This window comes from Nestor notabilis, unplaced genomic scaffold (genome assembly GCF_000696875.1).
Source record: "Nestor notabilis isolate BGI_N333 unplaced genomic scaffold, ASM69687v1 scaffold4532, whole genome shotgun sequence".
Taxonomy (NCBI): domain Eukaryota; kingdom Metazoa; phylum Chordata; class Aves; order Psittaciformes; family Psittacidae; genus Nestor; species Nestor notabilis.
In genome coordinates this window covers 23,988-51,120 of record NW_009916846.1, presented here as the reverse complement: position 1 = coordinate 51,120, position 27,133 = coordinate 23,988, and the positions used below count along the sequence as shown (strand labels likewise).

At 39.2% G+C, this 27,133-nt stretch overlaps 1 protein-coding gene across 1 annotated transcript; it reads left to right on the top strand.

The window, feature by feature from the left end:
* The first annotated feature begins 12,362 nt into the window (after positions 1 to 12,362).
* On the top strand, positions 12,363 to 25,372 carry LOC104413706 (protein-glutamine gamma-glutamyltransferase E-like). The gene is made up of 13 exons (XM_010024776.1): positions 12,363 to 12,447; positions 14,230 to 14,397; positions 14,702 to 14,944; positions 15,466 to 15,584; positions 16,096 to 16,224; positions 17,323 to 17,500; positions 17,663 to 17,798; positions 18,689 to 18,792; positions 19,279 to 19,524; positions 20,740 to 21,045; positions 22,814 to 22,971; positions 23,174 to 23,307; positions 25,225 to 25,372. Exons 1-13 carry the CDS (start codon positions 12,438 to 12,440, stop codon positions 25,370 to 25,372), a joined length of 2,079 nt encoding a protein of 692 aa, XP_010023078.1. The 5' UTR covers positions 12,363 to 12,437.
* The last annotated feature ends 1,761 nt before the right edge of the window (positions 25,373 to 27,133 follow it).

The following is a 27,133-nucleotide window of genomic DNA, read 5'->3' as shown; positions in this document are numbered from 1 at the left end:
AAGGAAGAGACTTGGCACACTTACAATTTCTGCTGTTACACCAACAGCTTCTTATTTCACAGTTCACATAGAAGGAATAACTGTTAAAACAAGTTGATTTCTCAAAACTAGCCCCAAGGATGAAATAACAGGAAATGTCCTAGACATTTTTGTACAGTGACACATGCACAACTGTGCTAATATGAGCAACCTGAACAGAAGAAGGGCTAAGAAAATGAACGTTTCTGTTTTCCTGAATATGTGAGGCTTAGAAAACAGATTTCAGATGCAAAACATAAATTGCAGGTTAAAAAGCCCTGCAGATTTCATGGCTTCTCAGAGTGCTACGAAGTATTTTACATTGAATGCAAAGAAAAAAGCCAGAATCATTTGCAATAATCAGTGGTTACTGTTAATACCAACAGCAGTAGTTTTAAAATGTGGGGATACTTGGTACCACTGTTCATTTCCTGTGTAGCCACTGAGTCTGCCAATGATTATTCTACTAAACACAAAGGATAAATTACTGCAGTGTAATTTATTATGAGGTTATTTGCTAAAAAAAAAAAAAAAAATCCAAATGGTAACATTATTCTAGTATTTTTATCGTAAAAGATGTGAGTAAACAGGACAAAAGAGCTGACAGTAATGTAGTGGGATGAGACTTAGGATATCAGATCACTTACAGTGTCAAGTCATGGCACTTATCTTACCAGTTTCCTCAGCTATAAAACAGGGACACTATTCACTACAGATGCTAGCTTTAAAAAATAAAGTTAATAAATAAACCCCAAACACCCACACACAAAAAAAGTTCAAGGTAAGTTGATAGTGTTATAGATGTTCTTGCTATGAAATTATTATGCTTCCAGGGACATAAAATAGGTAGTATCAAAGTCATAATATCTGCAGTAAGAACATCTTACTTACCCATGTCCCTTCCCCTTTTTTGCAGTTAAAAGTGACTTTATTCTTTAAAAAGTAAGTCCTGTCCAAAACAGTAAGTTGCTGCTGTTGAACCTATATCATGGCTACAAATGACAGCAGACAGCAGCGTTAATCTCTTATAAGGTAAAGCCCTTGCCTTCTTGTACAGCTAGAGAAGTTTAGTCTCATCCATAAAAAGAAACAAACAAGGCAGCTTCTTGAATGTTTTCATGCTTCTTTAGATCTGCAATGAGACTCAGGTAACTCTCTAAAATACAAAAATAGGCTGATACATTGCCTTGGAAATAACCCTCAGAAAGTCCCTTTTGATTGCTGTTTCTTGATTGCCAAACTCTCCCTAAATCTTGTTCACTCTCTTTACTCCAGTTAGACTCATAGATTTAGTCTAGTTTGGGAACTAAACAGATTATACTGTATTTAGTCATATTCATGCATTCCAAACTGACCAGATGCTTTCTTGCTGGAGAAACTCAAAACAAGCACAGGATGGCCCCAAAGCTAAGTAGATGCCACATCGGTGGCCAGAAATGTCTACAGTCTGATTTGAAACTGAGAAAAGTTGTGTAGTTATGAGTGAAGATGAGCTACAGAGGCCCACTTGTATACAGTGCTACATTCTGCAGAACAGGTTTGGTTAGATTAATGCTATGCCAGTGACTGGGGAGAAAATGTTCTCAAAACCATGATACAGTGCTTGTAGCCCAGTGTACGGTGGGCATGACCTGTTCCTTGGCACTCACAGATTCCAAAGAATTCTATGTCAGAGACAGCGTCAGACACGATTATCCACTATGGAATATACAATGAACTCCTAACTATCTACTTACAGCCCTTCTAAACCTGTAAGCACGGGTCTGACTGCCTCTGCTGCTAAAAAGTCGAATAAGAAAAGGGACGGTAGAGCTGTAGGGATCACGCAGAAGAAAGGGGACTGCCAGTATGACAGGATGTGTGCGTAGTAACTATCGCTTCTGGGAGAGGCATCTCGTACTCCTGCAGTGGTGGCTACCCCTGACAGCAGCATGTATCCCACTTGGCAGCAGTAACAACTGCTGGGACTTTCCAGCACTCTGACACCAAAAAAAGGTGGCATCTTGCTGACTCCTGAACAGCCAATGTCATGGCAGTTTCATGCTTTACTGACTGTTAGAGGTCCAGCTCTCACCAGCCCACTGCCAAAATGGCTGGCAAATTGTGGAACAATACTGCATTACGTGATTTCCTTCTAAAAGGAGAAAATGTCTAGCTATCAATCAAAGGATTTGTGGACAGAGATGTACTTAGACCCAGGTGAAGTACTGTTTCAGATTCTTGGAACGAATTCAGCATTGCCAAAATACCAGCGCTATTCTAGGGGTACTGTTGCTGCAGCTCTAATAGACCAAAGTTACACAACAAAAGAGTTGCAGGGTGAACAGTCACTCGTTAGGCCAGCAGATGCAACTCGAAAACACAGAAAAGCAATGGGCGCATGAGATTTCTCACACTAGGTATTGCCAGTTCTATTTTAGAGAGCATGTTGGATTTCAGGACAGGAATTGAAATACAGTATTTATATATATGCTGATTTTGTACTTTTTTATTCACTATTTCTTCACTTTTCTTGCTTGATTTGGTCTCTTGACCAAATTGATTCTCTTAAAGCTTCCGCTTCCTTTATCCCAGATCACACTCACATCCCTGCCAACCATCCCCAGGCTACAGATTCCCCCAATACCTCTTCCTCAATGACACAAAGCTGAGTGGGACACTCGACATGCCTGAGGGACCAGATGCCATCCAGAGAGACTCGGACAGGCTTGAGAGGTAGGCCCGTGTGAACCTCATGAGGTTCAACGGGGCCAAGTGCAGGGTTCTGCATGTGGGTCGGGCAACGCCCAGTATCAATACATGCTGGGGAATGGAGGGATTGAGAGTAGCCCTGAGGAGAAGGACTTGGGGGTACTGGTGGATGAAAGACTGGACATGAGCAGGCAATGTGTGCTTGCAGGCCAGAAGGCAAATCATATCTTGGGCTGCATCCAGAGGAATGTGGCCAGCAGGTCAAGAGAGGTGATTCTGCCCCTCTGCTCTAACCTGGTGAGATCTCACCTGGAGCACTGCATCCAGCTCTGGAGTCCTCAGTACAGGAAAAACATGGATCTGTTGGAGAGGGTCCAGAGAAGGGCCACGAATATGATCAGATGGATGGATCACCTCTGCTATGGGGAAAGGCTGAGATGGTTGAGGTTCAGCCCAAAGAAGAGAAAACACAGGGGAAACCTTATTGCAACCTTTCAGTTCTCAAAAGGGGCCTATAAGAAAGATGGGGCGAGACTTTTTAGCAGGGCCTGTTGAAGTATGTCGAGGGGTGATGGTTTTAAGCTAAAAGAGGCGTGATTAAGGCTGGATGTGAGGAAGAAATGTTTTACAATGAGGGTGGTAAAACCTTGGCACAGGTTGTCCAGAGAGGTGGTGGATGCCCCATCCCTGGAGAAATTCAAGGCCAGGCTGGATGGTTCTGGGCTACCTGATCTAGTTGAAGATGTTCCTGCTCATTGCAGCAGGGTTGGGCCATCTAGATGTACTTTTAAGGTCCAACCCAAACTATTCTGATATTTTCTCAAACTTCATTGTCCTCTTCCTCAGTTATACTCTTCTGGCACATTAATGAATACCAAACTATCATTCTGGTTCAGTTTTCTACATCTTTGGCTCACCTCTAGTTTCCTCCATTCCTGTGATCTTTTTTCCTCTTGTAGAGGAATATCTCTTTCATGAAGAAAATATCAGAACGTGTGGTTTTCCTCTTCCCCTTAGTTGAACTCCTGCCTAATTTTCCATCTTTAATTTCTCCATTTCTCTTTTCTTTCTCAAATGTATTTTTTTTCTTTCTCTCCACTTCCTAGCATGCTCCATCCCACTTCCTGCTATGTTCCATCCCAATTATTGATATCCTTATTTATGCTCTAGTCTTTCACACTTGTTTTGATTCTCTCTAATAACAATATCCTCATCCATCTCAAGCAGTTAATTCCACCTGCCTTTTATCTATTGCAGCATTTTCCTTCCAGTTATCAGCTTGCTGAGCATGCTATTTACAAGTCCCTTGCAAGTTCATTTCATACACTCCAATCCTATCCTTTCTTATTATGGATTCCACCCATCAGATTGTTGTGCAGCCTCTCTTTGTAAGATTTCCAATATGCCTGCTTTTATTCATCTACACTGCTAAACTTCTTGTCCAGGGTCTTGTTATTTTACATCTCATTACGGCAGCATTCCTTTGTATAGGATGAACATATACAGTCTTGTATACTCTTGGGCTGAGCTGAGCAAATGCTTAACTAACAAACAAATATTGTGTTAATAAAAAAGAGATCAGGAAAACCTAAATCACTGTCACTATTTTATAGATAGTGTATTCTCCCTGCTGTATCATGTTCAATTACTTTTCCTTTATAGCAAAAAGTATACAGAAGAAATTGAATGAGTTTCAGAAATGCATGACATAAACTAAGATATCAGCATGAAAAGAGACCAAAAGCCTGAAATTAAGTCATTTGGAGCATTATACTATCATATCATAAGACATGATATTATAGGTGAATACAAAGCACTGAACAATAAAATGAAGCAAAGCCATGGGTATCTTTAACCCTGACAGTGTAAAAACTACTGGATCTTAAATGAAGAAAGGAAATGCTTATAACATTATTTACACTACTTATAATTAGCATGTGAAACTTACTGCTCTAAGGTACAAAAAAAGTACCCAGTGAACTTCAATGGATTCTAAAAAGGAGTCAGCATAAGAAAAAGACGTGCTTATTTTCAGGTCACTTATTGACTGAAGGTAGGACAGATTTTCATTTCTTGAGATGAACTAGAAAGGCTACTGTTGGGCTTCCTGGTGATTCTTGTGAACTGGCCTATACTGGCAGAAACAAGAATCTCAACTGATGCAGTAACAGACAGATACAGTGCTAATATCTCTGTTTCTATGCAAAACATTCTACTACTTCCTTTAAATAAGCAGTTCTTAAGATGAACATGACATACAAGAAATCTGCAGGCTTGTGTGTCATATTAGTCAGGAACTTGGTAACCACCATAGGACACAATGCAAGGTTTATTCACTGTGGGTAAACAGTCACAGCAATAAAGCAATAGCAAGGCAAATGAGACTGAATCAACACTGGATGCAGAATACTTAGTTTCCCCACTGAGGCCCTTGCCACATCATATAGTTCAGCATCAAGCACCAAGAGCAGCCAAGAGGGTGAAAAACTGTCAGTGCCACAGCTTTCATATCAAAATAAATTCCCCAAGGACAGCTCATACTATTCTTGACAAATGTGCATACAGTCCATTTTTAATCCCCATGGCAAAAATCATTTACAACCTACCTAGAAGGTCTGAGTACTTCACTCCCAACATTTTCATTCTATGCTTCACTTCAGTGTCTTTTCAGAGACTGAAGTTTTTAAGACCATGACTCCTCAAGTGGCGTCCTCTTTCTATAACCACTTTTCACCTTTTTCAAAAATCATCATCATGTCTCTGCAGCTGCATCTGTTTTAGATGGGTGTAACTGTATCCTTCTAATTTTTTTAAGTTCTCTATTATTTGTATTGTTGAAATTATCCAGCTGAGGTTAGCCCAGGGCTAACACAATACTTCGGCTGAAGCCTTACTAACAGAAAGTGTCAAAGCTCCAAGGCAGATTTAATGCCACTTCAGTCACTATGCCCTTCCATTATAGTGATCCATTGAAACAATGCAGCATCTGGGGGGTTTTTACAAGAAGTTACACAATTAACTAATATAACTACTGTGTAATTGATGTTTCCAAAGCGTGCTTATGAAAAAACCATGTGGGATCTTACTGCAAATCAAAGTCAATATGTATGATATCTGCCAATTCTTACTTCCCTGGTGTATTGATCCATCAAAGCAAAAAAATTAGACTGACTGACTTTTTGGCTAGCTGTTAATCATCTTCATCTTCTAGACATTAACAACTTTATCTATTCCAGTAGTTTCCATCAATTTACATCAAACTAGTTGATGTCAACAATTAATTTCTCAGCTCTTTCTCATGCCACTTGCTCCACTTTATACATAGATACTGTGCTTGTCCATTTCTGATCTTAGGAAATTTCTTCCCTTTACATTCTTCAAGGTAAGCACTAACATACCAGAGACTGATTCAGTCTCTTCTCATTGTAGGTAAGCGAGAAGAAGTAATAAAAAAATGAGACAAAATACCTTTTTTGAATTGTGTAAGTGTAAGGAAATTAAGGAAATGGAAGTGCCAGGGGTGGGGCGGACGGGGGAAGAGAGATATCCAGGATCAAACTGTTAGAGGGCTTATATGAAAAATGAAGTATTAGCCTGAAAAAAAGAATATTGTGAGGTCATGCCAACACATTAATTTTCTGTCTATCTATAAAGTGTCCTATATGTGCAGATCAAAGCATTTTAACATTTATTATTGTGTCTTTATAGCCGGAAACTAGATGAGTAACAACCATAGAAGCACAAATTATAGTAGGAATTTGTACCTGCTAGAAAATGAGTGTTTTATTTTATGAGGATGAAGTTTCTTTTTGTGCAGGGAGAGTCAGCACTTGAGATCCTCTCCTCAGAGCTACTAAGCGTTCAGTGGTTTGTCAAGTTAATAGTAGCTTACATTACATTTACAGCATTAATACCACTAGTATTATTCACAGAGACTCTAAGGAGGGGCTGTCACAAGGGCATTACTGTGGTGATACCAAGAAAGGACTGATGAGGTGAATGAAACGTTTTGGGTTTTTCTGCAGACTTATGAGTGCACTCATAGGAGACAACCCTATGACTTTTATTATGAATATATAGCTTTATTACATGAATACTCATCTATGGATAATACTGGGAAAAAACATTAATTCATACTGACTCAAAAAGTATTCCTTCCTGAGTGACGCAGCACTGCATGTGAAATTCTGGATTCCAGGTATGCAATTAAATGCTCTGCTTTTCTAAGCATCTCTGTCAACCGTCTGGATAAATAGCCTGAATTGCATAAGTGCAATGTATTAAACCCCATGAGCTAATATATGGTCACTAGGAAGTTTACATGCCCACTGGTATGACTTACCTGCCTCACCCACCTAATGTGAATTATAATTGGTTTGAACATGAGGAGAGGCCTGAAGTTTTCTCTATAAATGCTGCCACACAACCGGAGTTTTAAGTCTTATCATATAGGCCTACAGTTGCTCACAGAAACACTAAGCCCAAGGCAAAGGAGAGCAAGGAAGCATGACTGGTAAGTAAAAAAAAACCAAACAAACCAAAAAATAAAAGGGAAAAAAAGCCTTTTTGTGCATAAGGAATGGGCAACTGATAATGTAATGTCAGCTTTCTCTGTGGGGTTGTGTTTTGTAAAGGGTTCTGAATTGTTGGAGTACACTACATTTTGATATTATGAATAGTTTGTTTCAGTATTTTTCTTCCCTGCATTTTCCAAAAGACACAAACAAGGAAAAGAAGATAATCCATCCATTACCATACTGGAGTTAAACATTACGAAACCACAAATAGAGCAAAAAAAGTTATGGCAAACTGCAGACTATCTTTTAGCATGAAACTTGATGAATCAGAGAGTAGCTCAGGTATGAACGAATCTTGTGTTAATGGGAATATTTGTGTCAAGAGTAGACTATAGGCTAGATTACTTCCTGCAGATTCAGAGTCAGCAAACTGCAGTGCCATTTTAAATACTTGTTAAAATTAGTGTGAAAGACAAAAGAACTTTATAATACATACAAAGCAAGCTCAGGAAATTAATAAAAACCAACCATCTACAGAGCAGAGGCATGAGTGCAGAAATGACAGGCATTGTTTTCCTCTCATAGTTAAAAGAGGCACGGTTAGCCCATTCTCACAGTTTTAGAAGAACTGATTGCACAAACTCTTAGGACACAAGTGTTCATCCATATAATATAATTTAAAATAATTCATGTTATTGACCTGGTCTTGTTGTGCTAGCATCGCTCAACGGTGTCTGCTGTTTGTTTGGCCTGATAGTGCATAGTTAATGACTGCTAAGTGTAATACCATCTAAATGTTTGCCTGTTTAAGCGTGGAACATAGACTGGGAGGGAACGAGGTGCACAGAATGGGCACAAGGCTATTGATTCCCTCATAAATGTCCTCCACTGTGCAAAGCTTAAATAAACAGCAAAACACAATTTGACAGGTCAAGCTGAAAGACTGGACTGACTAGAAAAGTAATTTTTTTAAAACAAAAGAATTATATGGTAAAGCGGACACTAAAAACCTTCATCTACAGCAGTGGGGGAAAACCCACAAACCAATTGTTTCTGCATTGTAACACTTCCTCTTAAGCAATGATTTGCCAATAAGTTAGCCAAGACATTTTAGCAAGGTGATTCCTAAAAACTTCCTCTTTAAGTGTCATACACTAGTCTCTTCTTAACCACAGTTTTCTCATTGCATGAAATACAAGAAGCAATAGCAGCATTTAGTGAACAAACTGGTATTTGCTGATGATGCTCAGCACTTGCTTGTGAAATACCCACAGCCTAAGAAATATCCAAGCCCAAGTTCAGTTAAAGATGTCAAAAATGCCCAGGAATGCTCCTCACAGTGCTACACACGATTTTGATGCAAAAAACTGTAAAGGTCTGTGTGCAGGTGTGTGTATACATAACTTTTCACTCTCCCTCTCTCCCTCTCCTTTCACACCCTCCGACACACACATCCTGCAAATATGCACACTTTTTTCCTCAAAACTTTTTATGCATCTGTGGGCCAATCTCTAATGGATCTACTTTAACAGAATCTAGAAGGTAGTGCATAAAGAAAAGCATATAGATGCATAAAACCATCTATAAAGATTCTATAAATTCCATAGCGTCATTTTTTGAAGGGTTTTGATAGTCTGCAGGACACTACTGCTACTAAGGATTCAGCAATTTCATCTCAGCTTCTGTCTGTCACTTGTAGGCTTCATTGTCATTATAACTAACACATGAGTCACACCTGCAAGCATCTTGTTTGTGTATTAGAATCAAGAGTGCTTGCCTGCAGAATGGGATAGCATGTCAGATTCTTAGAAGAAATCAGCCGAGTGACATAGTGATGGGAGCCTGCAAAGAGGTATTCTTTGCTGATGAGTGTGCCGCAGTAGCTGGAAGTTAAAATTTCCAAATAATGTCTTTACTCCATTCCAACTTATGTGTGCATCAGCGGGAGAAGTAGGGAAATACATTTAAATATAATAAGCTATAAATAACAGGTTGTGTATGACTATGAGAGAGCTATCCGGGGAGCCTAGCGTAGGTTCATCTCAGTCTGTGCACTGTCAGTTTGGCTTACTCCTGTGTGAAGTTCACTTAATAGTATATGTCACTACTGTGTCGCTGACAGTCCCCTTCTGGAACGAGCCATCTTACCTGGAATGAACCAAGATCCAAAGAAAAGAAATGAGGCCAGCTAACAGAGTAGCCTACTTTACACAGGCAATATGGAAACTGACTGTGTCAAGTTCGGCTGCCTTCAAAGTCTGTTGGAGAACTTCAGGAAGGCTTCAGGCTACAGCAGGCTGCAGGCTTCAAAATTCAAAATGCCCCTGCTATTTGGGGCATTGCAAATGGAAGAGGAAGGCAGAAAGTAAGATATCTTGGACATCTTAAGAGTCCAGAAGAGAGCCAAATGCTTTTTCATATGGATTTGACCAATCTACATTGGAGTTCTAGTCCTGAAGAGTGCTGATGTGAGTCAGTCATACTACTGTTCTAGGGGCCCAGGTTTCTCCCTACTGTGGTTCACAAATACAGTATAACTGTAAAAAAACAATTCCTGTATCCTGGATGGCAGGAGTGGGTTTTGTTGATGAAATTTCTTGCTCAATTATCTAATAAGGGAATGCAAGGGGAGACAGAATAGCCCAAACTCCTCAGGGTACTGAAGCAGTCCCTAGTGAGTCATGGGCATATGCTTATAGCGTGGTGCTTCAGGGGTATGTAAGAAAGAGCTGTGCTCAGAAAGAATAAAGGAGCAAGTAGGCTATTCTAGGGATTTATTTCCCATGCTGAAACAAAGGCACAATGTGGCGTTCAACAGAATTCAAGTGTCCCTGTGTATTCATACAGAGTTGGTGGGGAAGAGAACAACAATACAAAAAAGGAGAGAATTGTGGGGAATTAGTCTACTACAAAAGACGTCCTTCACTATTCAGTTCTGAACCCTTCCCACTACACGTTTCTTTAACACAATTACTGCAATGAGGAAAGAAATCTGGGTATCTCTGGAAAAGGATGTTGTGAGTTACATGACTGAACCAGTTTGCAAAAGATGATCCTGGTATAGCTTATTCTGGGCATGTGAAACAAAATCCTAAAATGGCTTAGAGCTTTCATTTTCTGAGGTCCAAAAGAATCTTCTCTTGTTGTTCACCAGAGTTTCAAGCACCTGCCTGTTTAATCCTTATATTTACAGGCACCATACAAGTTCTGCAAATACTACTTGGCTTACAGGAAACAGCCTGGGTCAGATGAATTCTGTTTGACTAGTATTCTGACTAGTGTTAATAGTTCTCATTAATTCAACCCTCATTCTCAAGCTTTGCCCATAAGCTTTAATCCCACAGTCCAGTATGTATTGTTCATCTGTTTTACAAACAAAGCACAGGAGAGATCTGCAAGGCAGCTTAGCCGGAGCTGGTAATAAATACAAGAAACTGATGCAACAGACAGAACTTGTTCTCCTTGACATGCTGTCTTCCAGAATAAATGGACTGCATCTGTTCTATAGAACATACTGTTTATAACTGTACTATCATACCATCAAATACCAAAACCAATTATGCCGTTGACTGATAGGACAATGGTATCCAGCACACTATTGCCATCAGACAAAAAAGGTGAAATATGTGACCAAATAAGCATCAGCAGCTATTTGGTGAATAATCGCTGACTTTTTTTTTTCTTTTTCTTTCTCTCGACAGTAAACAATCTTGCTACAAAGATAAAGAGTTTCTATGTATGCAAGGATAGGCCAAAATATTAAAGCAAATTTATTCTGAAAATCGTTAGTGTGTCATTTAAGAGAATTTAAAAGTATGGGTAGGAGAGTGTAGCTTAACATCTTTAGCCTCTGAAGTTTGGACTTAACATTTTGAAATTAAATTCAAAGAAATTCAAATTTTAGACTTAAAAGTATTACAATTTTAAAATCACAGTTGGACTTTGTATATGATAAAAATATAGTCCCTCTTAAGATTAAATATTATTAATGAACAGAGATTCAAAGCAGCAGTCTGAATTATACCCAGTTAAAAACCGTTCTAATAACACCCTTTTATAGGAAATATGAGTAAGTCTGTATACGAAACGGGCTGAACAAGTTCCAATTCTAGATTTTCCAAACATAATCCAAACCTGAAAACAGAAAAATTTGGGCTGCTGAATACTGAGCACAGCCAATTAAAACTCTGAATTTGGGAAGGCACATAGCTGTGGCCAGTCCAGCATAATGGGTATCACTCAGAGGCATCCTTAAGGCTGTGCATTGAGTACATCAAATTTTACAGGTTGTTTCATAAAGGTATCAGAATTAGTCTCTCTCTTTCTTAACAGGAACTAGAGCCACCTGCAAAGCATAAGCAAAAATCACTCCCCTTGAAATTAAGGAAAATATTTTTGTGCACAAATTGGCATTGTCAATTGCATGTTCTGAGATATCCTATGAAAAAGAAATAGTAGTATACCAGCTGAAAACAATGATAGCTATTTTATTACAAGTCACAAATGTACTTACCTATCATCTCTGTAGTGTACCATGCAAATATGACATGGAGTGCTTGTTTGTTGAACATTGTTAAACAGTAATTATGTGATAAATAAAAAATTGTTTCTTTGGCCTGATTAAATTTGGGGCAGAGGCAACAGCTTGCTCATTGCTTTGTGATTACTACAATGCAGCAGGGAAAAAAAAATCAGCTCCAGGAAAACAATGGATTCAGTGAATTAATTTAAAGAAGTCACTGTAAATATTGCCCATGAAGTATTCCAAATTAAAAACAATGTGGTGCAAGAAGTAGTTATGCTGTTCCTGTAATTTTATCATTGTAACAGAAAGAAAAGCAACTAAATGCTGAAATTCTTATGAGTTTGAATACATTAAGAAACTCTTAACAAGTGGCCAGACTGTTAGGAATAAATGTTGTCCAAGCTTCGGGTGTTAAGTTGCAAGGAAATGAGATCAGGATGTGGGGACTGAGAGAGTGAAAAAATGAATGAAAAATTAATCTTCAAGCCCTGTTGGTAAGATAAAGGCTGAGGAGCAAAGAAGGGTATTCAAGCTCCACCCCACAGGAAATATTGCAAACAGGCACCTTTACACCTAGACTTTTAAACAAGTGAAAAGCACCAGCCATTCTGTGAGACAACAGAAGTAAAGGAGGCCAGTCAGAGGAAAGCTTCAGAAGCTGCTTATACAGGACATACTGATCAGATATGGGCCAAGGTGAGCAAGGAGGAAGCCCCTTCTGTGGTGCTGTTTGTTATTTTCTTACATCCATACCTCATATTTAGCTCTGTAATGGACACTGAAAGATCACAACTTCTCTAAGGAGTGTTGATCCAAGGTGGGGCGGGGGGTGTGGGGGTAAGAAGGAAGGGAAAAATTCTTCCATCAAGAGTTAGGAGAAGGATTTTTCACAGGCATTGCATTTTTCCCCAATTGCATGGGAAAAGCAAGATAATCAGAATAAGATTCAGGAGAACAAGTATATTATCTGATAGAAAAATGCTGTACTTTGCAAATGGGAAAGAAGGGAAAGTTTGCAGATATTTGAAGGCTACAACAAGCAGAGAAGGTTGAAACCTGAAGTTAAAGCAGAGAGGATACAAAAATTTAGGGGATTTTTTTTCTGGTGGTCTGTTTGTCGCAATAGGTTTTTGTTGGGTTTTTTTTGCTTGCATGCAAATATTTGTACATATGCAAATTGACAAGTCTAATAATTATTATAAACGATCCCGTGTTGCTTTTTCAACCTTGCCAGATAACTGCTGCCTTTGTAATGACACATCTCCCTTCCCTCTCAGCTTATTCTACAATAGATGTGGTTCGCTGCTAAGTTTCTAAAGATGTGTGGTTGTTTTGAAGTAGGTATGTTCCTGAAAACCTGAAGTACGTTCTGCTCGCCCTGATGCTGTAAAAAAAACATGTTCCCCACCATTTGAACTGTGACTACATTGCTGTAGTTATTTCAAGACTTACCTAAACATGATAAACTTAAGATCATGCTGTAAAAAAATCTTTACACTAATAAATCTGGTTGAACATGGGATAACGATTTTTTACTGAATAATGGCACAGGGTAATTGTGTTCCTCTACTAAGGACCACACTCTTACTTTTGCCTGTTCTCGCTCTTTGGGGTGGGGGGAAGGATGGAGAATAATAAAAATATTTTTTAAATGCACACAGTGCCCATAGGAAAAAAAAATTAAAAATCACTTTTTCTCCCATACTTCTGCACTTCATTTAAAACATTGAGCTTCTACTAGAGAAGTATCATAGGTCTAATAATGCCAGAGCCAACCCAACCTCAGATGTTTATTCTTTGGCCTCTGACTGAAGCCATAGTTCATGTGCAAGAGCTTTCTGCAACGTATTATTTCACACACATTATTTAAGTAGTGTTCTCTCCAATTTTGCCTCCTCTCCCACTGCCAAATGACAGACCAGTGTCCATCAATATATTCTTGTTGGGTGCTTCCCACAGATAGCAGCTGCCAGTTATATCAGAAGTACATGACATGTAAATGGGGCTAAAGATCACGTCATGGTTTAAAATGCAGAAGTGTTTCTCAGCTCAGTCAGGCATCTTTATTTCTTATTCAGAAGCAGCAAGGCTATGCTTATGTTAGTATAACACCATGTCTTGGAATTAGCTGGGTTCAGCCAGATTCTTTATCCAAGTAACTCACAAATATTCAATTCTCTCAGGGTTCTCCCCTCTTAGATGCCTTTCTGGTTTTCCTTTAGTACCAGATATGCTACTCCTTCTATATTTAATTATGCAGATAATCTCTAACAGACCTACACAAGGTGGAGTCTTGCTTGAAAAAATAATAATTAAAAATAACAAAATGCTATAAGTAAGTTATTTCTATTTTTGGTGGAAGCCTCACATGGGCACTAGTTACCTGTAGAAAGTAACATGCAATTCTTGAGAGCGTGTCTGTGCTCCTTCCTCCTTGGATGTCCCCTCAAGTTTTCTTGCTCTTCTCACTTTTTATAGCTGCAACACAGCCAAGGACCAACTGGCACCTGAAAGAAAATGCAAGAGATCACCACACAAGTAAATTTTCTAGCAAAGAGTTAATTGTGAGGAGAGGACAGGCCTTCACTGTCACCTTCAATGCAACAGGACAGCCTGAACAAAATTTAACATTCATCACAGAAACAGGTATGGCTCCCAACTTGTTTCACAGAAAGAGTAATGCTATCTTGTACCACATTTTTGACCTGATATGCAGTATATATGCAGATATTCCTCAGAGCTAACATGCTGGTTCACATAACCATTGAAGTGTTTGAGGTATTTGTTGTATTACTCCCATCTCAGCTAGCAGTGATAGCTTCCTCCAGTTTCCAGCATACGGCACAAATTCATCAGAGGGGAGGGTTACATCCCTGCTGAGTCTGTTGACAACTGAATCACTATTTTAGCAAGCTGGAGAAAAAAAAATGTTGTTTATTTTCCTCAAAAGGTCCAAACCCCTCAAAGCTGGCTAAGACCCAGGCCACATTTGGTATCTCCAGCACAATGAGCAGAGAGAGCTGGAGTGCAGTTCTGCAGTCTACCAGTTCCAACTCTGTGAGCATCTCCATTTCCAGCCCACCTAATGCTGTCATTGGACGTTACAAACTGAGTGTTCAAACTACTTCAACTGACAGCTCCTCTCCAGCAATCCTTGGCACTTTTGTTTTGCTCTTTAACCCTTGGTCTTCAGGTAAGAACATGTTGAATTTCCGCAGAAAGAACTAAACTGCTTGTAGCTTCATTAACGTATGCAGCTTCTCCATTTGATCTATGCTTCTTTAATATGGGGGCTGAAGATTCACCACATAAAGTATCAGTGAGAAAAGGGCTTAACAGTTTGTTAGGACCTTCTGGTACATCAAATCAGCTCTATATCATGTACTTACTAGAAAGCTTCTTGTCCTAAAAGATTAAGTTACGCTTTTGCCAGAGCTTCCCTACTTCTGCACAAGTTTAGAAGAATGTGTCTGGTCTCTGCAGAACCAGGAGAAGAGTCATACCTACCAGTTGCCATCTTCTCCCAGGCTGAGAGCGTCGTACCTCTCTCTTCACTCAGACACTCCCCACCCTGAGTTTCACTTGTAACATGATCCATTTGTAACAGTGAGAACAGCGAAGGGTGGATATCTGCAAGCGTTCTTACTGATGGAAAATGAGTGGTTATACATTGTAATGGAGACTGTGGTTGCGGACTCTGTTTTGACTTTTCAGGTGACGATGTGTACATGCCTAACAAGGCTGAATGTGAGGAATATGTGTTAGAAGAGTTTGGCATCATTTTTGCGGGCAATAAAAATCACATCAACAGCTTTGGATGGAACTTTGGTCAGGTAAATGCAGCACTGAAGCACTAGACAGTGTTCTGTGCTCTGGTTTACACATGAACTGGGTGACAACGGCTTGTTTGCTTTTTCCAGTTCATCACATACACCTCTGAAGAGCCAGAGACAGTGGTATTGAAATCAGAACTTGTGACAAGCCCTGTTATACTGATTAATATGAGGATTTGTAATTGACTAGTCAGTGATATGACCCAGGACTCGGAGGAGCAGCCAGCAGAAACCTTAGTGTCTGCTGGGCAGTAAAGTACTGTAGTAATGCTAAGAGTCAAAGACCCGGCCTTAAGTCCACACATTCAAAGTTTTGAAAAGCTCTTTGAGGTCTAATCTTCACAGTTTGCTCAGGCTGCCTTCTTATATGGTAATTCCTTGCTGAGCTGCAGCACTTCTTCAAGTGATTTAAAAAAAAAAAAAAATACTAAATGTTTACATGGCTCTCTTTATCCTGATTATTAGTAATCTGTGTTTCCAAAACACTAAATTACTTCTCTATCTAACATAGTTTCAAGAAGATATTCTCAATATTTGCCTTTCCATGCTGGATCGAAGCTTGAACTATCGTCAGGATCCTGCCACAGATGTATCTCACCGAAATGACCCCAAATACTTGGGCCGTGTTCTCAGTGCAATGGTAAGCAACATGTTCAAAAAGTCCAAACTACTAACTAACTGTTCTTAGCAGTAGAAAACTAAGTGAAAGTAAGCGTATGTAAGTTCTCAGAAATTTTAGGCCACTGACTGTATGCACTAAAAATGTGGGCTAAAGAAACACCTGGGTGGTCCTCTGATCTGAGCCTGCCAGATTTATCTCATCTACAGTGTTTCTGACACTTACACTTTGACACCCAGTGGTCAAACTGAAATTATAAGACATGGGGTGGTATGTAGAGGGACCAGATGCTTGGAGGTCCAACCTTCCATTTGAAGTGGGACTACGGTGGCGCTAGATCAGCTCAGCCATGGATTTCAGAGCCTCTCTGGGTGCCTGGTCTAGAGCTGCACTATCCTCTTAGTGAGAAGTTTTTCTTTTATGTCAAACATGATTTTCCCAAGCTACAACTTCCTGGTACTGCCTCTTGTAATATAACCTGCCAGAATAGAGAGAAGTTGGAATCTGACAACATAGTGTGTTCCATTCAAGTACTTGTAAGCTGCTATTACATTCTTAACCAGAATGAACTAGTTCAGTGCTCTCAATTTCTCTGTGTAGATTGTGTGCTCCAGGGCCCCTGACTCATGCTCTCCCTCTTCAGTGTCTTGACATACCCTTGAACCAAGAGACCCAAAAATGGAGAGAGGATTGCTGGCACAGCCTTGCTAGGGATAATGAAAGGGGGCTACGGCTTCCCTCAATCTCCTGGTCACACTTTTCCTGATGTAGCCTAGCTGCATGATATGCTTTGATGATGCCATTCAACCATACAGTGGTAAAGTTGCCACCTCATGTCAGGAAGGTTCACTGAAAACTGGTGTTCGCCTTCTTGCCTGATGCTACCGTACATTTGAGTGGGAGAAACAGCGATTAAACGCTCTCCATTTCTTGAAAGGACACGTATTTAATTTCCCTAAAAAGATAAGCTGCTTTCTGAAGGATAGCTGCATGAAGCAGTGAACTTTTGTCCACTAAAATGTCATTCAAGGCTTTTCTCCTGCCTGCTCCCCAAATGCTACCACATTCGTTGTAAACCCTTAATTTATCTCATTGTAATTTTAGCGACTATTTTTATAGGTGAATGCCAATGATGACCAAGGGGTGCTGCTAGGAAACTGGAGTGGAAATTATGAGGGTGGGAAAAGTCCAAGCAGCTGGACTGGAAGTGGTGAAATCCTGCAAAACTGGAAGAAATCAGGATTCAAACCTGTTAGATATGGACAATGTTGGGTTTTTGCAGCAGTATTGACTACAGGTATGTTTTATATCATGCACATAACTGACACTGCACAGATTCTATTGAAAGAAGCACTGACAACACTTCGTACATGAAAGCCTTTCAAGATATCAGTATGTTATATGAAACTTTATATTCCAGAAATACTGCTTTCTGACTGGCTTTCTATTCACTCTGTAGTGCTTAGATGTCTGGGCATTCCCACTCGTACAATTACAAACTTCAGTTCTGCCCATGATGCAGATGGAAATCTGCGTGTAGATGAGTTTTATGATGCTTCTGGAAATCATCTGGACAGGTCAGCTGACAGCATATGGTAAGGCTTTATGATACTTAATAGTAGGACCTCTCAATGCTTATAGAGTCTTCAGGTGCAGAATACAGATTCTAATGACAAATGCTTTGTTACCTTCTTAAAAATTGCCTTAAAAACAACTACTCACACTCTGGATCAATTAAAAATACTGCAAAATAATACAGCAAATCTTGGTGCTCTTTTTCAGTTAAGCAGAATTGTGACATGAATTACAACAGCTAATTGAAGCCAGAGCAGGCAAAGTTAACAGTTATGATGCCACAGATGACTGAAAATTTATGATATTACACTCCAAATACCAAGCAGATGGACTTAGTTTGAAACTATTCTTCAAAACCAGTTCATGTTAAAACTGTAAAAGTTCAACAGAACCAGCCTCCCTGACTTTTTTTTTCAGTGATATCATTAACAGATTAACAGTGAAAATAATAGTATTATTGCCACTATTGAGCATCAATGAAATTCAAACAAGCTTGTACTCAGCAAAGAACGGGTGCAGTCCCTCATTTTTTGCGTTACACCCCTGCTTGTGATGGACCCATTCTAAATATAAGTGATAACTGCAGCATTGTGCTGTAAGTAAACCAGCTAAAACTAAAGAAGTGCATGTGCTCAGAACTTTTAGAGAAAAACTGGCTCACGACATTTTGTATAATTTTATAAATTTGCTTTCTGCCCTTGAACATTTATGTCTGTTTCACAATGCAATATTCCGCTCCTATCTAGTTAATCCAGTCAGGATGAGAATGGAATCAGTCTCAGACAAGAACCTATGCAAATTAAGGCGTTTAATACATTTAACTCAGATGTCTGATTAACGGATGTGAACCATTCCAATGGGAATTTAGACATATGTACTAGTAGCTTACTTTGTTCATTTTTGCACATAGGAATTTCCATGTCTGGAATGAAAGCTGGTTTTCCCGCAGTGATTTGGGCCCCTCATACAGTGGATGGCAAGTTCTGGATGCAACTCCCCAAGAAGAAAGTGGAGGTACGCAGATTTAATTTCAAGAATAATGCTGAAAAGTTATAAAGTCAGTAATCTTCAGAGAGGAGGGAGAAAATAAAAAAAGAAAGTAAAACCATTCTAAAAAGTAAATCCTCATCCTGCTCAGGAAGAAAGTGGCAGAGAAGAATACTTTATCTATTGCATTAGAAAAGTCTCAGATTATTTGTGGGTGCCAAGAAACAAACTAGACTTTCTGGAACAGTCTTTTGCAGCAATTCCTATATTTCCAATGTTGACATCCAGAGTTATTGAAAATCAAGGGATAATATAAAATACATCAAGTGTAACTTCAGAATAAACACAAAATACACTGATGATTGGCCTGGTATGAGGGTCTGTATGGATGAAAGGGCTAGAATTGGACAACAGCACTGAGCAATTCAGGAGTCATTGACAGATACCTGTCTAGTAATCTGCTTACTGTCAGAGAGTTGATTAGGTCGACTTTTTTTTTTTTTGATGCCATAGGAATTTACCAGTGTGGTCCTGCCTCACGGAATGCCATCAAAGAAGGAGATGTGGATCTGGAATATGACTGCCCATTCGTATTTGCGGAAGTGAATGCAGACTGTATGTACTGGAATTATGAGGCCACAACTGGAAAGAAAACATTAATGTTCTCTAAGTCTACTGTAATTGGCCAATTCATCAGCACAAAGGCAGTTGGTAGAGATGATCGTGTGGATGTCACCATTGATTATAAATATGAAGAAGGTAAATAAAAACACTGGTTCTTCTGGTTACATAGCTACTTCATCCCCAAACACATAAAACTTTAGGCTAGGAGACTCTTAGTGGGCAATTTTGGGCATCTATAAAGGTAGGACCAAAATTTATACTCAGTTTATTCAGTTCTAACAGGAAAGGGAAGAGAAGGTAAAAAGTAAAAAAATACTTCCTTGCCCTTTCTGACACGGAGTTGCTTTGTGGGACCTAAGCAAAGGAAGTCCAAGTATCCCTGAGTAGAACATTCATGGTTCCACCTGCCTATTGCTGATGTTTACTGACTGCCTCTGCTTTGTGAGAATTAGTCTATAGCCCAGTTACTTGACATCAGAATGAAAGGCCTCTTAAAGAAACCTAAACTAAATCAGCACTTAGGCCCAGGAAAAGCAACTCTTTCGAAGGGTCAAACAGCAGGTCAAACCTCGCTGCCACAGTAAGTAGTGTGAGGGTGGGCAAGAGGCTGGGAGGGGACCCAGCCAGGACAGCGGACCCAAACTGAACGACGGAACATTCCATGCCAGTGCTCAGCAGTAACAGCTCATCAAAAGGTGGAGGAAATGAGGAGGGGAGAGTGGGGGCCTTTGTGGTTATGGCATTTGCATTCCCAAGCAACCATCCCATGTATTGAGGCCCTGCTTTCCAGGAAGTGGCTGGACATCTGCCTTCCGTAGCGTGGAGTGGATGTGTAGTGAAAATATTCTTCTTTTTGCTTTGCTCGTGTGCAGTTTTTGCTTTCCCTGTTGAATTGTCATTATCTTGATTTATGAGCCTTCTCGCCTTCCTTTGTTTTTTCCCCATCCTGCAGCAATGAAGAGTGAGAGAGAGGCTCGGGTGGATGTTTGGCTGCTCGCCACATCAACCCACCACATGGTGCTATCAGCCTTCCCTTATATTAGGGGCCTTTTCTCTATTAGCAAATTAAGAGTTTACATTTCTAAGTATTACAACCATATAAAGGGAGAGAAATGGGAACAGTGAGCAACTATGGACTTAAGATTTCGTGTTACCGGAAAAAAATGCTATTAGAGGGGCAGTGACATTACTGACGGCAGTACCAGAAAATCAAGTGTGGCTGTAGAAAACAGAGGCTCTGTTCATCTGTAAGTACAGATGTGACATTCTGCTGGCTTGTCTCTAGCAGTCATGTAAAATAGGAGATGCATGTTAACCACTGAGAATAAATTTCATCGTTGTCTCTGACAGGATCTACAAAAGAAAGAGATATTTTTAAAAAAGCCCGTAAGAAGCTGGGACTTGAGGATAAATTTGATCCTACGGCACCAACACCACAGGAAATTGATCAAAAGCCTGACATCTCGGGGAGGTTCAAGGTGGCTGGCCCTTTAGAAGTTGGCAAAGACCTCAGTCTAATTCTGGTTCTTGAAAACTTACAGTCTGATGCTAAGACTGTTCATGTAAATATGACTGCTTGGAGCACTGTGTACACTAGAAGACCAGTTCATGAGATCAGGAAGGACTCCATATCTGTCACTCTGTCTCCTAAGGAAGGTAATTTTTCAAATCACTCTTAATCATAATTGTAAAATTATTTTATCAGTAAATGGGCATTAGAATCTGGTTAAATCCAGGGACAAAGCTCTAACAAGCTACAATCTTAAATTTCTGTGCAGAAAAGGCTGAAAAAAAAGTCGTGTCACACTTATAAACATTAAAAAGGCATGTTTCACACCACCATTTCCTTAAGTACTATTCACATTTTGAAAAACTATCTCAAAAATGAAAAGAAGACGGTGAGTAAACATGAGGTTTCATTTAACAAAATTTGCATAAAAAAGATAAGGGCAACGTAAGAGCATGGAAATCAACTCCAACTAAATGTGTTCTGGTCAATTATGAGGGGCCCTACTGAAATGTAACAGAACATGGCTAAAAGCAGAAACAAGAACCTGATCCATTAGCACATTAGAGAATGGAATTAAAGTGTGAGGAATAGAAACAGCTGAAACAGCCTGCTAAGGTCCACAGAAAAGAAAGTTTCTATCAAAAAACTGTTGAGGAGTAAAGGACCTAAGATTTTTTTTTTTTTACTTATTTTTTTTTTTTTCAGATGCAGCTTGATAACTTTTTGGAAGAAATTCTTTACTTAGATATGAGTATTGTTGAAAGATGACATTAAGTTACTGTTAGGAGCTTAGGATTAATAGATATATCAGCATCTCTAAAGTGAACTTAAAGATCACAGATTTGGAACTGATAGTATATTGTATTAATCTTAGTCTTTGAGTCACTACTGAGAAGCAGAAATAATATTTCATTTCTTTAATATAGGATTTGATTTGTGGAGTTGGGATCTATCAGCTTCCTCTAAAGCATTAGGAATTGGACTCTGAGTGAAGACAAAGTTTATATGCCTAATGGCATTGCAGTCATGCAGGCACCTCCTAATGTCTTATATTCAACACAGGCTGTGTTAAACCAGTAGCAGTCAGCAGGGAGGGTTTTCCCAAGATCTGATAGCAGAGACGATTTAAAGACATTTTTTCCCCTCTTCTGGAGGTATGCTCTGTTTGCTAGGATTTGTAGTTAAATCTGTTTGCTACTGCATGAATCTAAGAAATTCACATTGCCCCCATTTTCTTGCTTACTTTTGTGGGACTTTGCATTGGTGACTTGTGATCTTTTCTTGTGTTTTTCATCTGCTGTATACTGCTAGAAAGTACTTTGTGGCTTACAGTGTTTACACCCAGCACAGCTACTCTACTTTTCTTCTGAACTTGATGTTTATTGTACAAATAGCCAATAATGTGGAAATGGCCTGGATTCAGAGACAGAGGAGATCCCATCCAGTATTCCTTGGTTTGAACTACAGCATGGAAACTACCGTAAAAACACATTATAACAAAAAGTGGCTAGGAAAGACAAAAGAAATGTACAGATGTCATTCACCTCATCTCAGTATATCATGAGCAAATAGAACTGATGAGTCCTATCAGATAATGTCCTATAACAAATCAGCACTGGTAAACTCCTTAAACTTCAGCTGTCTTATCTTTCAGAGCAATTAGGAGGAAGACAAGCCAGGCACTCTGGTAGCAGGGAATGGAAGAGGGATAACATTACATTGAAAAAAACCACTCAAGTCTCCATAGCAAACTGACAGATTTGCATTAATTGAATTTGGCAGCTGCTACAGGGCTGAAGGCCCTCCTAGTCCCAGACACATCATAAAAGGAACTTAGTAATTTTAGGTATGAAACTCTGTGGGCTTATAAAAGTGTGTATCAGTTTCTTTCTTTTTTTTTTTTTTTTCTTCCAGAAATACAATTTCCCATTAAGATATCGTATACTGAATATCAACAGCGGCTAACTACAGACAACACAATCCAGGTAACAGCTTTATGCCTTGTAGAAGGTGGGATTCAAGTGCTAGTGCAAAGAGACATCACCCTGGACAATCCTGCCATCGACATACAGGTAAATTGCTGTCCCTTTGCTCTAATTGCAGTGGCAGAGAAAGGGGAAAATGAGCTCTTATAAGTACTTTCTTCACCAAAAATATACTGTTCGCATTCTGCCCATCATAGCATCTCGTAACACTTCCTCTTCCAATGACTGAGAAGGCTCGGACAGAAAAGAATACTGAGAACCTGGCCTCTCAAGCATTTTATTTGCACAGGTACTTGGTGAAGCAAAAGTGAACAAAGAAGTAGATGTGGAAGTGATATTTACCAATCCTATTGATACGGAAGTCATCGACTGTGTGCTGCAGGTAGAAGGCAATGACCTGCTCAGAGGAATCCTTGAGATAGAGTAAGTACAAGAAATGCCTTCTTCCTGCTATTAAAGATACATGAGCAAGAACATAGGCATGGATGACTTGGAAGCAAACAGTGGGATAAGACGGCATTTTCTTCTTGCTTCGAGGCCAGTCAATGTAACATCTCATAATGAAGTACACAATTTTGCACCATCATATTCAAGCTAGGCTTTGGCTCCATAGTTTGAGGAGTCAAATAACTGCTGTCATAATTGGATAGAACTTGTTTTCCTGCCTATCTAGCAGGACTCACAGTTTCAGCAAAAAATACATTCTTACTCATGCAGTAAATTTTGCTGAGGCTGTCTATGCTGCTACAGGCCAGATGGGTTGAACTGTCTTGTTCTGATAATAGCACCAACAATAGGATATGTGACTGTTTCTGTCCATACTATACCCAAATTATAGCATATATTAACCAGGATGTTTTTTCCCCCTCTTCACTTTATTAAATGGACTGCAGGTGCCAATCTGGGTGTTCAGCCTTCTGAATGATTTGTGTTACATCAAACAGATAGACATACACATATAAAGCAGATGTACGAGTATATAAAAATGAACACAGATTGTTTAGACAGGTTGTGATCACAAAGGGTGATACCTCTAAAAAGTGCAACTCCAGGTATACTTCATGCGTAGCTATTCCAGACAGAATAAATCACAACTATAAGGAGGACAGATTTTAAAGAACAGACTAAACCATGACCACCAGCTATCCCTTAGATGATTGAATTTACCTTACTAAAGCATGGAACTTGGACACAGCTGAAATCCATGAGGCAGGCAGAAAGAGAATAGGGAAAATGGTGAATATTGCAATTAAAGTTTGGGTTGGGTTTTAATCTAAAAAAAAAAACCCAAAACCAAACCAAGAACTAAAACTACAGGCACACTGATTTTCAAGCTCTGCTTTCAGAACTCTACAAAATAATTATGCTAGTCTATTAATAAACAGTCAAGAAACTATTAAATGGTGTTGCAATGGTGTATGAAAAGACTGGAATAAAATAGGTTCCTTTCACCATGGATCCCAGGTTCCTATTCTTATGCTTTGATGATTTTGCATCTTGGGTTTTTTCTTTTAAATATTTCACAACTGAAACAGAGTTTTTCAGACTGTCCCCCACTTTGTACACGTATGAAATTGCACACACATTTTTACATATGGTAGCAAACGCAGTTATTTCTAAACAATACCTGGGATATGGACTGACTTTTAACTGAATACACACACATACAAACACAAACACATGGAGCAACTTAACATGGCCATTTGTGCTTGAGCAACTAGTAATGGCCTACCCAATAATTCATAAGCTGTCCTCAGGGAACTTAGCAACCTCATGTTGTCTTATCACATACAACTTTATCCTCAGGCAAGACAAGACAATATGACAGTGTAAGGCGGCTTGGAAAAACCATAAACATGAGTTTCCAAGAATTATAAAACATACTGGTTTAAAAGATCTTAATTTTCCTTCAGAATTTCCTGCCATGTAAGCACTGAAGTTTTTTGGATGCTGTCATCTATCCTAATTCAGGAGTCTCTATTAACATTCTTAATAGCGTCAGGTTATTATTTTTTTTTAATAATTCAGTGATGTGTTTTACATCCTCTGTTCTACATGAAGCTTTATCTCATATGATACTAATATGTCCACCTTTGTGCGCTTATCTTGGTCACTGCATCATGTATTTGTGAGAGACCTTAAAGCATGGGTTTGAGTATTTAAATACGTATCAAATAATGAAGTTCTGTATGGTCTTTTCATGGTCATTCTACACTGAACTGATAGGAGTTACTTAAGATGGGAGATGGGAGATAGTTAAGAAAGTCAAGATGAAGCATAAGACTTTTTACAGCTTATATTTTTCCTTTTTTTTTTTTTCTCTCTTTCTCCTATTTTTAGTGTACCACCAGTGAAAGCCAGTGAGAAATCCAGTACAAAGTTTAAACTCATCCCTTTTGAGACGGGTCCCAAACATCTACTCGTTAATTTCTCCTGTGATAAATTTGCAGATATCAAGACCTTTAAGATGGTGAATGTGACTGACTAACATGAAAATATACAATTAATGGTGTGTGTATAAATTGAACAAAATATCGCAAGAAATCTTGTGTAAGAAAATAATGAGAGAATTAGCAAAACAAAGTCCTTGCTTCCTGTGATAAGGAGTTACAAACATCAGATCACCAAATTTTTACACTGTAATTTTAAATAAACTGAGGAATATTTGATTTCTTATTTACCGTTCTGAGTGTCCATGTTGATAAGAAGAGCATCTTACCTTCTATTCAGAGACTGTTAGTTTGACATTTGTCTGTTTTTCTTTGGAAATAGTTCTTTTGTATCTGCACAAACATTCATAAACTCATTCTTACACATTCAAAGCCTTACACAGTGGACTTTCAAAGCCGTGTTTCACCTTACTGCAACCATGACACTAGAAAGCAGCCAGCATGAATTGCACAATTCATGTTAATTGCTGCAAAATCTGTCCTGGCATTTTTCCTTTTTTGGTAAGTTACAGTGACCAAATGAAGCATAGGAAACGTTCAAAAAGAATTTGGGTGGTGCCCAATTTGAGAGCCATTTGACAAACACGGAGATAATTGCTCAGCTCAGCGTACATGGTATTTTTGCACACTGCTATTTTACACTTGCTGAAAGTCTTCATTGGGAATCAAAGGGAGGGTAATCTTAAATTTTAACTTGAGAAGAATGAGGAATTCTTCACCATAGATTGTGCATCAGGAAGTCATCTTTCAGAATTCAGATTTAGTAAAGCTTCCTTCAACCCCTTATGGAAGGATAGCATTTAAGGCCAAAAGCTGGGTTCCAAGAACAAGTGAACTAGGTGCAGCCCAGTGAGCGACTTGGTTTATGGCCAATCATTGCATACCAGTAAATCAATCTCTGACTGAAAATGATCTCTGTAGATGAAGTGAATGGAAAGTCAAGCTACTGCTCTATTGCACTTTGGACTGCTGGACCAGGAAGCCAGTAAGATCTTAACAAGTGCCAGGAGGCAGCATTTGCCCCACCTCTACCACACAGCACAAGGTACTTGTGACATGACAGAGGGACTCCTCACTGTTACTTGAGCAGCCCAAGCTCAGATTGACTACAGACTCTTTGTGTGTGCCTACTTGGACATATTCACAGAAGGGACTCCACAAATTTTTTTGTGGAAGTTATACTGATCTCCTTCTAGTAAAGAGTAGTAACAATACAAGTGCCTTGTTACCCTGAGGATATGATAGTGCAATACTTGAACAATAGACTAAAATTATTCAGGAGATGAATGAAATAGAAGACCATGTTTTTCTCTGAAAGTTAGCAAACTGCACTACAATGTCAAGGGAAAAAAGGAGGAACAAAATACTTTGAACCATTTTGGATGATAGGTGGGTGGAATTGAGCTAGGAAAAACACCTGCGACAGTGTTAAGTCATTAGTCACTTAGGAACCATGACCACTGCATTCCAAAGAGATTACAAAAGCAGCTGCTGATGCTTTACTGTGGTGAAGGTGTGGAATGGCAGGTGTCTGTTGGGGATGTAGGCCAGTCCAAGAGAGGTTCTGGTGGCTTCATGACTACTGCCGTGGGTGTGTCATACAGAGGTAAAGGTGGTGGTTGCAGCTAAGACAGAAAAAGTGTTTGGAGATTTAATTACTTATGTGAGTAGCAAGGAAGAAGAAAGGAAATCGTCATATTCCAGTGGGAGCAATGTATAACATCTGAAGCAATCACTGTAAGTACTAAGCACCTGAACTTAAGAACTGGTCGATGCGGTTTGTCACTAGGGCTGTGTGT